Below are 14,143 nucleotides of genomic sequence, written 5' to 3'. Positions count from 1 at the left end.
TTGTGTTGGAACAACCTAATGACTATGGATGTCAGGTCTCTTTAAAAATGTAGATCAGGTTTTTTCTTTTGTTTATTACAAGTGAATTATCACTCTGAAGGAGTCCTCTTCCAATCACTGACACTGGCAAAGACCACTAAACTTCCAGCCTGGAGGAGTCATATCACCAAATCATCTTCTTATTGTTATTCACATAGTGCCACTGGTGCACGCAGTCTGTTCAAACACATAGGAGGACAAGATCCCAGTCCTGAAGGAGCATGCAGCCCTAAATAAGACAGATACAACAACAATAAAGGATCAGGTGCAGGAGTAGGAGCTAGCTCTGCTCTAGAGACCAGTGAGGGAAGGCTGAGGGAAGGAAGTATGTTTGAAGAAAGAGAGGGAGGCTGCTTGGCATACAGGAAGAAGGAGAAGCTTTCCAAGTGTAGAGGAGAGATGCAAATGGGAGAAGGCAAAGGAAGCACTAAGGAGAGAAGGTTGGGGAGGGGAGTGTAGGGTGTAAAATGGGATGGGGGATGAAATGAACAGAGATGTAGGCAGGAGCAGAGCTGTGCAGAGCCTGAAAGCTGAGAATGGTGAGCTTTGTTACACCTGATAAAGAAAGAGGAAGCCAATGAAGGGAATGGAGGATGGGGTGCCATAGATAAAGCAACAGGGAGGAGAAGATGTTAGTTAAGGTGTTGGATAGATTAAAGGTGAGAGAGGGAAGAAGCAGAGAGGCCAGAAGGGAATAGGTTATAGTAGTGACGGTGAGAGAGAATCAAAAGCATGATACTGGCATGGACTGAAAGTGGCATGCTTATCCCTGGCATGAAAGAGCCTTCACACTATTTAATTAGGACAATCTTCATTAGCCCCAGATTGAGGGGGCCTTCTCCTCATCCAACATCAGAGCACACTCTGTTGTCTCCAGACTAGGGGTTTGTGTGCACAACATTTAGCTTGCAGCGAGGTGGGGTGTGAATCCACACCGCACTAGCCTGATGTGGGCTGTCTGTCTGCATGGACCCTACTGAAGGTCAGAGAGGACTAGATTAATGAACTGTTAATGCATGGCAGCAGGTCCACAGGGAGAGTCCATCTGCCAAAGGCTAGTGCAGGCTAGATTCGTACCTCAGCTTGCCACGAACTAATTGTTGGTGTATGGGATTTTTCCCCACTGCTCTGTCTCTGGGGCAGACTTTTCTCCCCAGACTAAGGAAGTCCTCTCCTGGCACTGACTCAGTGAGCCCTACGCTCGAGGAGCCTGGTGCCAGACTCTGACCCTGGGACAGACTCTGGATTCCTCTCTCCATCTTTCACACCAGGGGAGTCTTGATCAGGGAACCCATCATCTGGACTGGTTCCTGGCAGCTCCCAGTTTTCATTTCCGTGCTTTACTAGAAGTGGGTTGTCTCACCAGGCCTAGCTCTGGGTTAGGAAATACATAGTATAAATAAAGGAATTTTTTTTAAGTCACTCTCAGGTGTATGGGCTCTCTCCCTGCACCCATTCAGCCTTAAAACAGCAGGATTGGTTGAGAAATAGATTCAGGCCATATCCTGTGACAGCTTCTTTCTCCTCCTGTAGGTTCAGCTGGCTGAAATGGAAGGCTTATCCCTCAACTCAGACAAGTCTTCTTCCATCCTGCTAGGGGATGATTTAGACAATCGCAGCATCTGTCAGTTGAGTCCTAAGGAGACCAAGGTAGGAGCATCCTAGGTATTTGGGATATCTGCATACACAGTGGGAAGCGTGTGCATCCTCCCAGGTCCTGAATGACAGGTCCTTCCTTGAAAGAGCCACCATTCCTCCTAGCAGTGGTTTGGCAAGAACCCATTCCTCGCTCAGGGCATGGGAGTGAATCCCGTGAGGGTATGGCTTTTCCCAGTGGAGGAGGTTACAAGGAGTGAGTGTCTCCTCTCCTCTTCACTTCTCCATGCTGTCTGAGACTGGGTCCATCACAGAACTTATGTGCACACAGCACAAACCATGGGAGGGGCCTGCATCTTGGAACACGACCACAACATCCGTTGGCCAGCTGATCGGGTACATGTTCCTCTTAATGTGCCGAACTCTGTACCTCTGTCCCAGCGCGGCCTGGAGTGCCATGTATTCCCCTACTGGTCACACTTCACTCTCATGAAGAATGTGAGTGTCAGACACTTAGCAGCAACTCCTCCCCTAGAGACTTTTCACTCAGACAGATCTGATGAGAACACGGAGGGGGGTGCAAGCTACAGCTCCCTTCACCGCTATCAATGGCTTGCTTTGACTGGAAATATATTTAGGGGGATGGGGATGTAACCCTTTGGAATGTCCATTTNGAAAGACCCTGGGATTTGGGCACCTAAATCACTTAGGATTTTGAAAATTGCACCCTAAACTGAGTGGCCAGATTTTCAGCAGACTGGTGCCCTGGGGTTGCTGAGTTCTTTTGAAATGCTGCCCCGATGTGTGTCCGAGTCTGCTAGGCAGGTGTCTGAGCATGTGTGTATGTATGCTATGACTGCATGCGTGAGGGCACGCGTGCTGATCCGTTCGTGTGAGAGGGTGAGGCGATGCGTGAATGGGCTTGAAAACATGGACATGTGTGAATGGCGGTGCAGCGAGTCAGTGACACTGTTTGCCTAACGCCCTCGCGCATAAAGCTTGTGCTGCAGGATGTGAGCCCAGATCCCCTCTGAGTCTCCCGCAGGTTTACACATCCCTCCTAATGGGAACAGGAGACCAGTCACTCCAATCCTCACCACTTTGATTTATCTCAGTGTGATTTAATGTCCCCATTTGCATGGAAGGAACCATTCCGCCTCTCCTCACCAGCGCTGTTATAACTCTCTCTGCCTGTCACTCAGCTCCTTCAGGGACAGCAGACTGGTAATGAAGCGACACTGGAGTGACAGCCGCTAACACAATTAAAACTACATGGAAAACCAAGGGCAGAGGGGAGGGAAATGAGAGTTCAAAGGAATAAGCCACAACTCCTCTCTCCACTCCCGTGTGTGCATGTGGGGGGTGCCAGAGGCAATGAGCACATATGCTCTATGTCAGCAGTTTTACCAGCAAACCTTCAGGAGCCAGTAAAAGAACATAAGGTGTTTCGGGGGCAGGGAAAGGCTGCTCAACCCATCACTTTAGCATCTTCTTGGATCTATCTGAATTTTCCTTCCTGCTCTTTCGGGCAGGCCCCTCTAGCCCCTCCTCCCCTGTCCCAGAAACCAGCAGTTCTCTTGAACTCTTCTAGTCTGCCTCAGTTTGTTGATATTCTCTCTGGCTTTAGTTCCATTGCTGGCCCCTTTTTAATGAGATGGGAGCTGCTGAAGGGCCGAGTTTGCCCCGGATTTCTTCATTTGGAGACTGGCCCCATCACGTTTGTGAACCTCTCACCAGTGTGAAAAATCCCTCTGAGCCAATGCAGGTCCTTCCCTGACTCTGAATGCCCAGACTGGGGCACTGTCCTTTTATCCAGTGAGAACAAGCCCAGTTCCCTTAACCTTTTCCCATGCCTCAGAGCCTTCCCACCTGCTCTCATCTTTGCTACCCTCTGCTGTGCCCTCTCCAGGGTAGGGATGGGGCCAGCACACTCTCAAAAGAGGCCTTGATTCTGGGCCAGGGCCCAATCCTTTTATGCTGCTTCAGAGCCCGTAGGCACCACCCCCTCACTGGGAATATACTTTCCCTCCCCACGCAGCCCTGGCATAGAAATGTGCCAGGAGGCCGGAGGGGGTGTGGCCAAAGCATTGGCACAGCTCTATGGGAAGCTGCAGGTAGCAGCTGTAAGTTAGAGCAGCTCCTGGGGCCCCCGGAGCAGCCCAGAATTCAGGAGGCACAAAGGGGTGCACAGCCACATCTGGCCCTCTCTCCCCCTTCCCTGGGCTGCACCTCCCACGCTGCAAAGCTCACGGGGTTCCACTCAGAATCTGGGCCAGTATCCCAGATGGAGTCAAAAAATACCACAGTATTATCCAAGGCTTGATCATCTCCCTTTGGGACAGTTACCAGCGACAGAGGCCCAATTGGGGCTAACAAGAATCATACATACTAAGAGCATCACCAAGGCATAAGACCCTTCTAGACGCGATTAGTAAAGAATTAAAGGAGAGTAATTTAATGAATGCCAATCAACATGGGTTTATGGAAAATAGATCCTGTAAAACTAATGATATCTGCTTTTTGGATAAGATTACACGTTCGGTTGATACAGGTAACAGTGTTGATGTAATATACTTAGACTTTGATTTTGTACCATACAGCATTTTGATTAAACAGCTAGAATCTGTTAAAAGCTGGCTAACTGGTAGGTCTCAAAACGTAACTGTAAACGGAGAATCATCATCAAATGGGTGTATTGCTAGGGGTTCCCGCAGGGATCAGTTCTTGGCTCTAGGCTATTTAACATTTTTAATCAATGACCTGGAAGAAAACCCAAACTCATCACTGGCAAAGTTTTCAGCTGACAACAAAAATTGGGGGAGTGGCAAATAATGAAGAGGACAGGTCACTGACCTGGATTGCTCTGGGTTGCTTGGTAAGCTGGACACAAGAAAACAATAAGCATTTTAATATGGCTAAATGTAAATGTGTATATCTAGGACCAAAGAATGTAGGCCATGCTTAGACTTTGGGGAGGACTCTATCATGGGAAGAACAGTGACCCTGAAAAATATTTTGGGGTGATGGTGGATACATGAGCTCCCAGTGAGAGGTGCTGTCCATAAATTACCTAATGCTGGGGGTCCTTAAATTTTTCTTGTTTGTTTCAGTGTTACAAAAGTGTTACAAGAGGTGGGTGGGTCTTGAAAAATCACCAAAAAATGAGTTATGTAATTTATGGACAGCCCCTGGCACCATGGCCAAAAGGGCTAATGCAATCCTTGGATGCATAATTTGTGGAATCTCATGTAGCAGTTGAGAAGTTATTTCACCCTTGATCTGTATTTGGCACTGATTTGACCGCTGCTGGAATACTGTGTCCAGTTCTGTTGTCTACAGTTCAAGAAGGATGTTGCTAGATGGGGAGAGGGTTCAGAGAAGACCCATGAGAACGATTAAAGGATTAGAAAACCTGCCTTATATACTAGTAGATTCAAGGAGCTCCATTTATTTAGCTTAATGGAGAGAAGGTTAGGGGGTGACTTGATTACTGTCTGTAAGTACCTACATGGAGAACAGATATTTAATAACAGGCTGTTCAATCTAGAAGAGAAAAGTAGAACACCATCCAGTGCCTGGATGTTGAGCTAGACAAATTCAGACTAGAAGTACTGTCACCATTAAAAAGTTACTTCTCACAATTTACCAAGGGTCGTGGTGGATTCTCCATCACTAGCAATTTTAAATCAAGACTGGGCATGTTTCTGAAAGATCTGTGCTAGGAATTATTTGCGGACGTTCTCTGGCCTGTGCGAGACAGGAGGTCAGACTAGATGATCACAGTGGTCCCTTTTGGCCTTGGAATCGATGAAACCCAGCCCTCAAACTCAAATCTCACTTGGCCAGGCTGACCCACCTAATGCTTCTGAATACAGTATCTCACTGATCTCCACATTGCTCTCCTTCCAGGCCTTTGCCCCTCCCCCACTTTGAAAGGAGCAGGTCTAGATGAGCCTGTGGTGTGTGACCGCTTTCAACCAGTCTAGGCTGGGAGGCAGGGGGAGCATATGCAGGGAAGGGGGATTCAGTCTTCTGGCTAGAATGTAAATAGGCTTGAGCACAGGTGGGTTCCCCTCACCTCTCTCCCCCTGCCCCAGAGAACTGCTCCCGCTCACCCAGTGTTTTCCCCAGGAATTGAAATGGGGGTGTGTGTCAAATTTATGGGGGGAGGGGCAGGGCCAGTGAGGGGTGAGACCGTGAGGGTGAAGGTGGGCTTTATGGCACCAGAGTAAAAAAATTGAAAAAAATGTTTCACGACCATCTTATTAGATTTAACTCCTGTTTTAAAGTCATCACAAAAATTAAAGTTGGCTACTCAAGCCTTCTATGAAGCACTACAGCTACATCCTTCTTGGTTTCTTGTTATAATTTTGCACAACTCTGTTAATGAACTTCTTGAATGCAATGCGTTCATCTTTGGTGGCTTCTCGTGGGTCCGGTACTTTCATTCCTTCAATTGATATGCTCATTAGTTCATTCACATGATCAGGCAGAAGGCGGCTTCTTTCAGAACACAACATTCTATTCAGTGATGAAAAAGAACGCTCAACTGTAGCTGTTGTGACTGGGAGTAGCAAGAGATGAATTCCTGCTCAAGATAGTTAAGACCAAAGCAGACTGTGAAGAACTTCAAAAAGATCTCACAAAACTAAGTGATTGGGCAACAAAATGGCAAATGAAATTTAATGTGGATAAATGTAAAGTAATGCACATTGGAAAAAATAACCGCAACTATACATACAATATGATGGGGGCTAATTTAACTACAACAAGTGAAGAAAAAGATCTTGGCGTCATCGCGGATAGTTCTCTGAAGACGTCCATGCGGTGTGCAGAGGCAGTCAAAAAAGCAAACAGAATGTTAGGAATCATTAAAAAGGGGATAGAAAATAAGATGGAGAATATATTATTGCCCTTATATAAATCGATGGTACGCTCACATCTTGAATACTGCGTACAGATGTGGTCTCCTCATCTCAAAAAAGATATACTGGCACTAGAAAATGTTCAGAGAAGGGCAATTAAAATGATTATGGGGTTGGAACAGGTCCCATATGAGGAGAGATTAAAGAGACTAGGACTTTTCAGCTTGGAAAAGAGGAGACTAAGGGGGGATATGATAGAGGTATATAAAATCATGAGTGATGTGGAGAAGTAGATAAGTAAATAACTTTTCCTTATTCCCATAATACAAGAACTAGGGGCCACCAAATGAAATTAATGGGCAGCAGATTTAAAACAAATAAAAGGAAGTTCTTCTTCACACAGCGCACAGTCAACTTGTGGAACTCCTTGCCTGAGGAGGTTGTGAAGGCTAAGACTATAACAGTGTTTAAAAGAGAACTGGATAAATTCATGGAGGTGAAGTCCATTAATGGCTATTAGCCAGAATGGATAAGGAATGGTGTCCCTAGCCTCTGTTTGTCAGAGGGTGGAAATGGATGGCAGGAGAGATCACTTGATCATTACCTGTTAGGTTCACTCCCTCTGGGACACCTGGCATTGGCCACTGTCCGTAGGCAGGATACTGGGCTGGATGGACCTTTGGTCTGACCCAGTATGGCCATTCTTATGTACTTCTTTCATCACAGGAAACATAGCACAAAGATTGGGTCGAACCACTAGTGATAATAAAAAAGAAGTTGAAGTCAAATCTTCATTTATTCGTCCTATGATATTCCATTCTGTGTTCAAATTCTCTATTCTGTCCTGAGCACATGGTAGCCCCGTTGCTGGTAGTGCCTCACTCCACTCAACTGTCGGTGTTTTATGGGACACGGATCTGTAAAAGCTACTTAGTGGTTGAGTAGAATCTATAAGTCGCTGTTGTAGATTTTTAAGAATCAAGTCTGAGTACTTTTTCAGTTGTCTTAACAAACACTTCTTGTTCTCTTCACTTCAGGATTCAATAAATGCCTTCATTAGTCAACTTCTGGACTGAAGTCTTTGCTTCTTCCAGTACTTTTTCAATGGATCAATCCAAGAGCTATCCAATTGTAGCTTCTATTGCTGGACAAAGATTTACTACTGTTGTAGCAGATGCCTGGATGGCATTGTTTAGTGACCCAAGTGGTTTCAACAGTAGACTTACAAGGGAGAGAATGGCAATAGTCTTCTCTGAATGTAGCAGCAAAAGTAATCCACCAGCCTCACTACTTAGATCCATCCCATCTTGGTAAATACTTTCCAAAGCCAGTAATAAGGCTGGAGTAATTTTAAGACAAAAGCCAAGGATCGCTCATAAGAAAGCCAGAGGGTTATCCCTGGTTGGACTAATTTGAACTTCAGTCCTAGTATATCTTCTATATTTTCCAAGATATTCAGTCTTTTTGGACTCTTGCTGAAAAAAGACTATAATGAAGACATTACATTTATAGCTTTTTTAATGTCTTTTGAAGAGTCTGCATCTTGTACTAGCACTAGTTGGAGTAGATGGCCTCTGTAGTGTGTATAGGAGAGATTAGGGTTACACTTTTCTCTGAACAAAGCTTGTACTCCACCATGTCTTCTAGAGAAGTTTGCAGCTCCATCAAATGCACAAGCAGCCATCTGTTTGGGGTCCAACTGACAAGCATTTAACTCTTCTACACTGTGGGTTGTCACATATGCACCCAATGTGGCTTCTTTAACTTGAACATCTAGAAATACATCTACTGGCCTACCACGGACATCAAGATAACTAACATACACAATGACTTAATACTTGATGTCCATTTGCATCAGTGCATTCATCAGCCATGTATGCAAAAAAATTTTGTGCTGAGAGAGTTCTTCACTTTTTCAACTGTTGAGTCTTTCACTGTTGCATCACATGCTTCTAGCCAGTCAGTTGAGTTTCTTGCAGAAAGATAGTGAGCATTTGCTGGTCTTGTTCAGAACCAGTGTTCAACTTCAGGATAAACAAGGATGACAATGCACTTAACATTGGCCTCCAGTTTGTAGTGTGTGGTATCTCTTGCTTAAATAGAAAGTATGATGCCACAGCCATGTTTGTTCGCATGAACTGTGTTGTGTCTCCAGCATTCTTAACAGCCTCATTAACACTCACTGGTGTTGTCCTTGGTCAGCGGAGACTCAGAGTTCAGAGGCGCTTTCACATGAGTTCACCTCCCAGGTTGGGGGCAAGAAGGTACCTTGCTCATTCCTCCAGCAACTCACTGTTCGCTCTGGCCACTGTTGTTCATTGTGCCACTATTCACTCCATTGCTCTGTTGCCACTGTGACCTCTGCTAGTCGATCTCTTGAGGTTCCACCCAGCTCTCAGTGATTTCAGCTGAGCTCTCCTTCCACAGAAACACTGTCCCACAGTAGATCTAAGCACTTAGACCTGATTTCAGCTGTAGTGGTCACTTAACAAAACAAAAGACTATCTATGGAGCCTAATCAGCTCTGTCTTTAAACAGTGGAGAGGGGCAGGTCAAATAGTACTTGTGACTCAGGCAGACCATCAAGCAAAATACCTATCCCCACCCTCTCTCTTGATGCCCTCAATCAGCACAGGCTAAATACAGTTCTACTGCCCTTTACTCATAAATAAGAATAACAACATTTCATTCCCCCCCACCCCTGCATTCAAGTGATTTGTAACCCAACCCCAGCCAAAATCTATCACTTGGGCGACACAGCTCTGTTTGCTGGATACCGGGGTAGATTAGGTGTGAATGTAAATACAATCTGGTCCTGAAGCCTTTCCCCCCAGCCCCCAGCTCATCACTAGCTGTCAGGGAGAGCTCATTTCGACTTTGCTCACAAATCATCATTTGAAATTATTAGGTTGGCCAACATCACCGAACTGAATGCACTGACATTGTCATAAAAACAACACCTGTATAAAGAAGCTAGTCTATGTTCATACTTTTCAAATCTATTCTACTTTTTCAGATACATGTATTTTATCATACATTGTATATACTTTTAAAGTGTGTATTAATGTTTCAATTTCAATTCAAATTACCAAACAATCACTAAACTGGCAACACTGCATGTAACTAGTTCACAAAACTGGGGGGGGGGGGGGGGGGAGAGGAATCCCTGCACTCATTCAAGAATTAGATAGAAGGGAAAGTATCAGAGGAGTAGCCGTGTTAGTCTGTAAAAAGCAACAGAGGGTCCTGTGGCACCTTTGACTAACAGTCTCAAAGGTGCCACAGGACCCTCTGTTGCTTTTTATAGAAGGGAAAGCTGCACTTTAATCACTCCTCTGTGGCTTACAGCCCAGCTGATGCTATAGCTCTCCTTCTCCTTGTACAGCCTGGCTCTGCTCAGAGGTCAATGAAGATGTGAGGAGCTGGAAAACCACTGGGGACAACAGTTCTGGTTTACAACAGACATCTCTCTCTTTCTCCTCACTGCCTCTGTCTCTCTCTCTCTTCCCTTCTTCCACTGGGCCAGACTGCACCCTCAGGCACAGCCAGTCAAGCCTGGCAAAGCCTCCCTTCCCTGGAGTCCTGTCACTGCTCCCCCTCCTTGTCTGTTCTGCTGCTAGAAGAGAGAAATCTTCCTAAGGAGCCTTTGTTTGTACACCCTGACCAGGACTTTGGAACAATCACAGGTCCCCAAAGAACCTATTGTTAAGGAATCATGATAGCATTAACCAGAGTATTATGGAATGGCATGATGTTCCACCCCTTCCCTTACTTTCTGTTTTAGAAAACTTTTAATGGGGGTAGGGGGTGTTTCCCGCTCCCTTGACCTACTCAGTTGTGATTCAGTTAAATAAAACAGCAAGTGCTCAGCCTGCACTCCTCTGAGTAGATTTAGTTTTGTTGCACCAACTGGTCCCTTTACAAAAGAACCCACTGCCAGTTTTACCCCAAGCCTGGTGCCAGCCAGGCCAGGATTTGTGAGTTGGTTCCGAGCTGTATAAACACTCATAGAGCTCAAACTGCTAGTGCTTACTAGCGGGTCTCAGAGCTTCTATTTGCAGAGCTCCTCATTAACTGAGGCAGGAGGGTCTCAGGGTGAAAGCCTAGGGAGGGTAGCTGGAGGTCTGGCCAACACAGAGGTTTTGCAGCCACCCAGATGAGACCCAGCTGAAAATTATTAGAAAGAAAGAGCGGTATCAGAGGCTAGGTGCAGAGGCAATGAATAGCCCCTGCTGATTGGACAGGAGAAGGAGTTTTATGGTGGAAAAGGCAAGAGAGTTGAGTAGTAGAGAAAGGGTATATCAGAGGCGAGTGGCTGGTTAGGTAAAGCTTGTCTGTTGTTGCTGATCTTTTGTAGGATAGTATAGTTCTTGGAACAAGGCTGTTGCCTGAACAGCATTACTCTGAGAGCAGGTCAGAGATAAGATGTGCCCGTCTAAAAACCTCAAGCTCTGCTGTGAACAATTTCTACCAACTAAGCCAGGGCATCTGTCCTTGTGGTCAACCACTTCAGAAGTATGATACCTCCTGGCAGTATGCTGGGGGATAGCTTCAGTACAAACTCAGAGGCTGCACAATGTCTCCTGGGGCTTGTTTCCGGATACATGCAGTGGAGATAGTAACAGAGGCTCCAAAGTTTAGCTCTGCCCCCTCAGTTATGATTTCTAGGTTTGGAAGGTGTTACGGGAGGGGGGAAGTGGGTGACACCTGAGCACACATCAACTTTAGGAGATACAGCAGAAACTCATGTCCTCTAGCCAACTTTTTGCTGTTGCTGCTTTACTCGACCCACTCGTCACTGTAACAAAGCTGGCCTTCGTCTGCCCTTTCATGAGGTGATTTCAGTGAGACCTAACTTAATCTTTGCATCCTGGTCTCCCCATTAATTACAGGATTAAAAGAAAGCTGCACCAATGTGACTTTGAGCCTTAAAAAAAAATTTTTTTTTAAAGAAAGGCAATAAACCCTGACTCAGCAGCAATTTTTAGTTAGATCTGAATTCATGAATTTTAACCAAACATTGGCATGTTGAGTATTAATGTATGTCTGATCATTACAGACCTAATGGAGGTTTTGCATAAACATTAAATTCTGCCACTGAGGCTATATTCAGTGATGGCATATATCTCTATCTTTATTCTTTTTAGATGCATGATCGAAAGTTATGGTTGCTATGGCAATAAGACTGTTACCAGAGGAGGGAGCTAAAGGTAAGTGTGTGTGTGTTTGTGTGTGCGCTGGGGGAGGGATGGGTTTGCTGGCTGCTGGTCATGATTCTCCCATGCTGCTTTCTCTCCCTTCCACCTACTAAGGTGCACTGTAGTCTCCATCCCTAGGACTGAAATGTGTAGTGCACACCCAGCTACTTTATTTTCTAAATCAACTTAATATCGAGATTGACAGCTGCCCTTGGAGACTGAACTCCTCTATTATTCACAAATGGGTAAAGTGTCGGCAGCAGGTATAAGGGCTTCCCGGACGCTGCCTGTCTGGGCAAGACAGGAGGTCAGTTTCTGTGGCCTGTTGGATCTTGGTCTGCCTGCTCAGACTGCCACAGGAACCAATCAGTGCCAATTCCAGCGGTGGTTTTTGTAATGTGGGCACCTGTCCTGCTGGGAACTGGCCTGAGAGACTTCCCCCCGCAGCTGCTGTCTCACGGGTCGCTGCACAGCATTCAAAACTTCCAGCCACTACCAACCTAGGGGTTGGAACTGGTGACCTAAGGCACAGGGGAAGGACTCCAGCTTCCCAATCACTCAGTCCCCTTCTTCAGTTTTTGCTTGTTTTGGAGCACTTGCCCCCTCAAAGAACTGGAGAAAGCCCTAGATTCCTAGAAACTATCTCTTCTGGTGAAGTCTCTCAGGGAATGTCTACACAGGGGTAAAAGTTCCATGGCATGGCCACAGCTGGTCCAAGTCAGCTGATTCAGGCGTTAGCCAATATTCAGGGTCTTGCAGGATGTTCCTATTGGGAGGAGAAATCGATGATGGAGTCAGGTATTTCTTTGATGCGATTCTATTTATTTAAAAAGAATACACACGAAGTCTTGTTTCCCTGAACACAGCAAGAATCAAACAGAAGAGTTTCCTTGTTTATCATTTCAAGTCTCTTTTTCCAGCCAAAAAGCTGTTTGAGTTTTCTCTCAGGGTCCTGCTACAAGTGCTTCTCTGCTGGTCCTTGGCTTTCTGCTGCCTTCTCTGTCTGCTTCTGTGGTGTTTCTGGCTACATCTGCACCCTGTTGTGTGCATGCTACACACACAAGTGAACACGCACAGCTCCACCAAAACAGCACCCAATCCTCTGCATTTGCTTCTAGCCCCCAGCGAAACTCCTTTGTTTGAGCAGCTCAGCTCCTGATTGGCCTTGCATGGGGCTGGCGTTCTGGGCAGTGGGTCTTTGTGTTCCAGTTATCTTACTCCAAAAGCAGCTTAATTGCTTCTTACATTTATCCTGAATGAAGAGCGGCTCTTACATCCACCAGCAACAATGAGATTTCACCCAACCCGCAGCATGCTAACATTTTGCACCTATGTAGAATCCCATCACCTCAGGCCAGGTTCTGAGCTCAGTGGCTCAGGGCCAGTGGAGCTGCTCTGGATTTACCCAAATGTAGCTGTGATTAGAATCAAGCACTCAATCGCTTCTTCCTTTTTTATTTAATTTTTTGGTGCAAATTTTCCGCAGGAGATTTCATCGCTAATTTATTTTGTATCCTTCTTTGGTTAAAAATAGCCACAAGTGCTTTGAAAGGGCGTCTCTCTCTCTGTCCTCCCCTGTCACATTTCATGTGAGTTCCCGAGCTTGCTCCTTGCCTGCATGCAGCTCATCGAAAGAGAAGCTGCTTTAATGTGAGCGGACCTTTCGCTCTCATGGGGAGGGGGGAGGGCGGGATAAACGACTGGGCTTGCAGGGGTACTGCCATCCACGCTTCCCTCTCCTCTCCTCTCAAGGAAGGCCTTTCAAAACCACCCGCAGTTAGACTACTGCCCCTCAGAAGGGGCCCCCTTCCATCAGTCGCCACCGAAAACTGGTTTGCTCACCAGTGATTTCAGATCCGGGGGAAATCTGGGGAACTGGCAGATGCTGCAGCTGTGGTGACTGGAGAGCAGGCAGAATTGCTTGTTAGTTTTAAGGTAGGAGTTTGGGGAGTGGAGGGAGGAAGCAGGGTTACACTTGATGCCTGCATGATTTTCTCAGCGGAGCTGCGGCCATAGTCTAATTAGAGAGAGGAAGTCCTTGGGAATGATTATCTTTAAGGCTAAAAGCCAGAGAATGCTGCAAAACAGAGCGACCTCAACACCTGCTCAATCCAGTCATTATTTGGCCTTCCCCTTTTAGCTGTTAAATATAATCCAAGCAGTTAAAGACAGAACAGACCTGCCAGGTCATTCTCCCACTTCAACCAGTGCAGTGTGGTTCTCCGAAATATATTCTCAGGTGCCTTATCCAGCCGGTAGGGCCCAAGCAATGTGGGTTTCCTAATTTCCCTTGGGGATGATTCCACAGCGTTACCAAGTGTGCCTGATCTCTAGCCTACATTTCTTTTTGCTTAATTTCATCCCAGCACTCCCAGTTACAGCCCCTCAGACCCCTCTGAGAAATTCCTCCCCTTTGTAGCCTCTTATTCCTCCTCACTATAGCAG

General features: G+C 46.1%; 1 protein-coding gene across 1 annotated transcript in view; it reads left to right on the top strand.

Moving 5' to 3' along the window:
• The window catches only part of CACNA1I (calcium voltage-gated channel subunit alpha1 I), a 116,542-nt gene extending 113,660 nt beyond the window's left edge, over positions 1–2,882 (top strand). The window contains exons 32-34 of the mRNA XM_034790613.1: positions 1,573–1,689; positions 2,077–2,133; positions 2,838–2,882. Of these exons, the coding sequence (XP_034646504.1) occupies positions 1,573–1,689; positions 2,077–2,133; positions 2,838–2,882 (219 nt within the window). The remainder of the gene's footprint in view (positions 1–1,572; positions 1,690–2,076; positions 2,134–2,837) is intronic.
• Positions 2,883–14,143: the final 11,261 nt, after the last annotated feature.

This window comes from Trachemys scripta, chromosome 1 (assembly GCF_013100865.1).
Source record: "Trachemys scripta elegans isolate TJP31775 chromosome 1, CAS_Tse_1.0, whole genome shotgun sequence".
Taxonomy (NCBI): domain Eukaryota; kingdom Metazoa; phylum Chordata; order Testudines; family Emydidae; genus Trachemys; species Trachemys scripta.
This window is presented reverse-complemented; position numbering and strand designations above follow the sequence as displayed.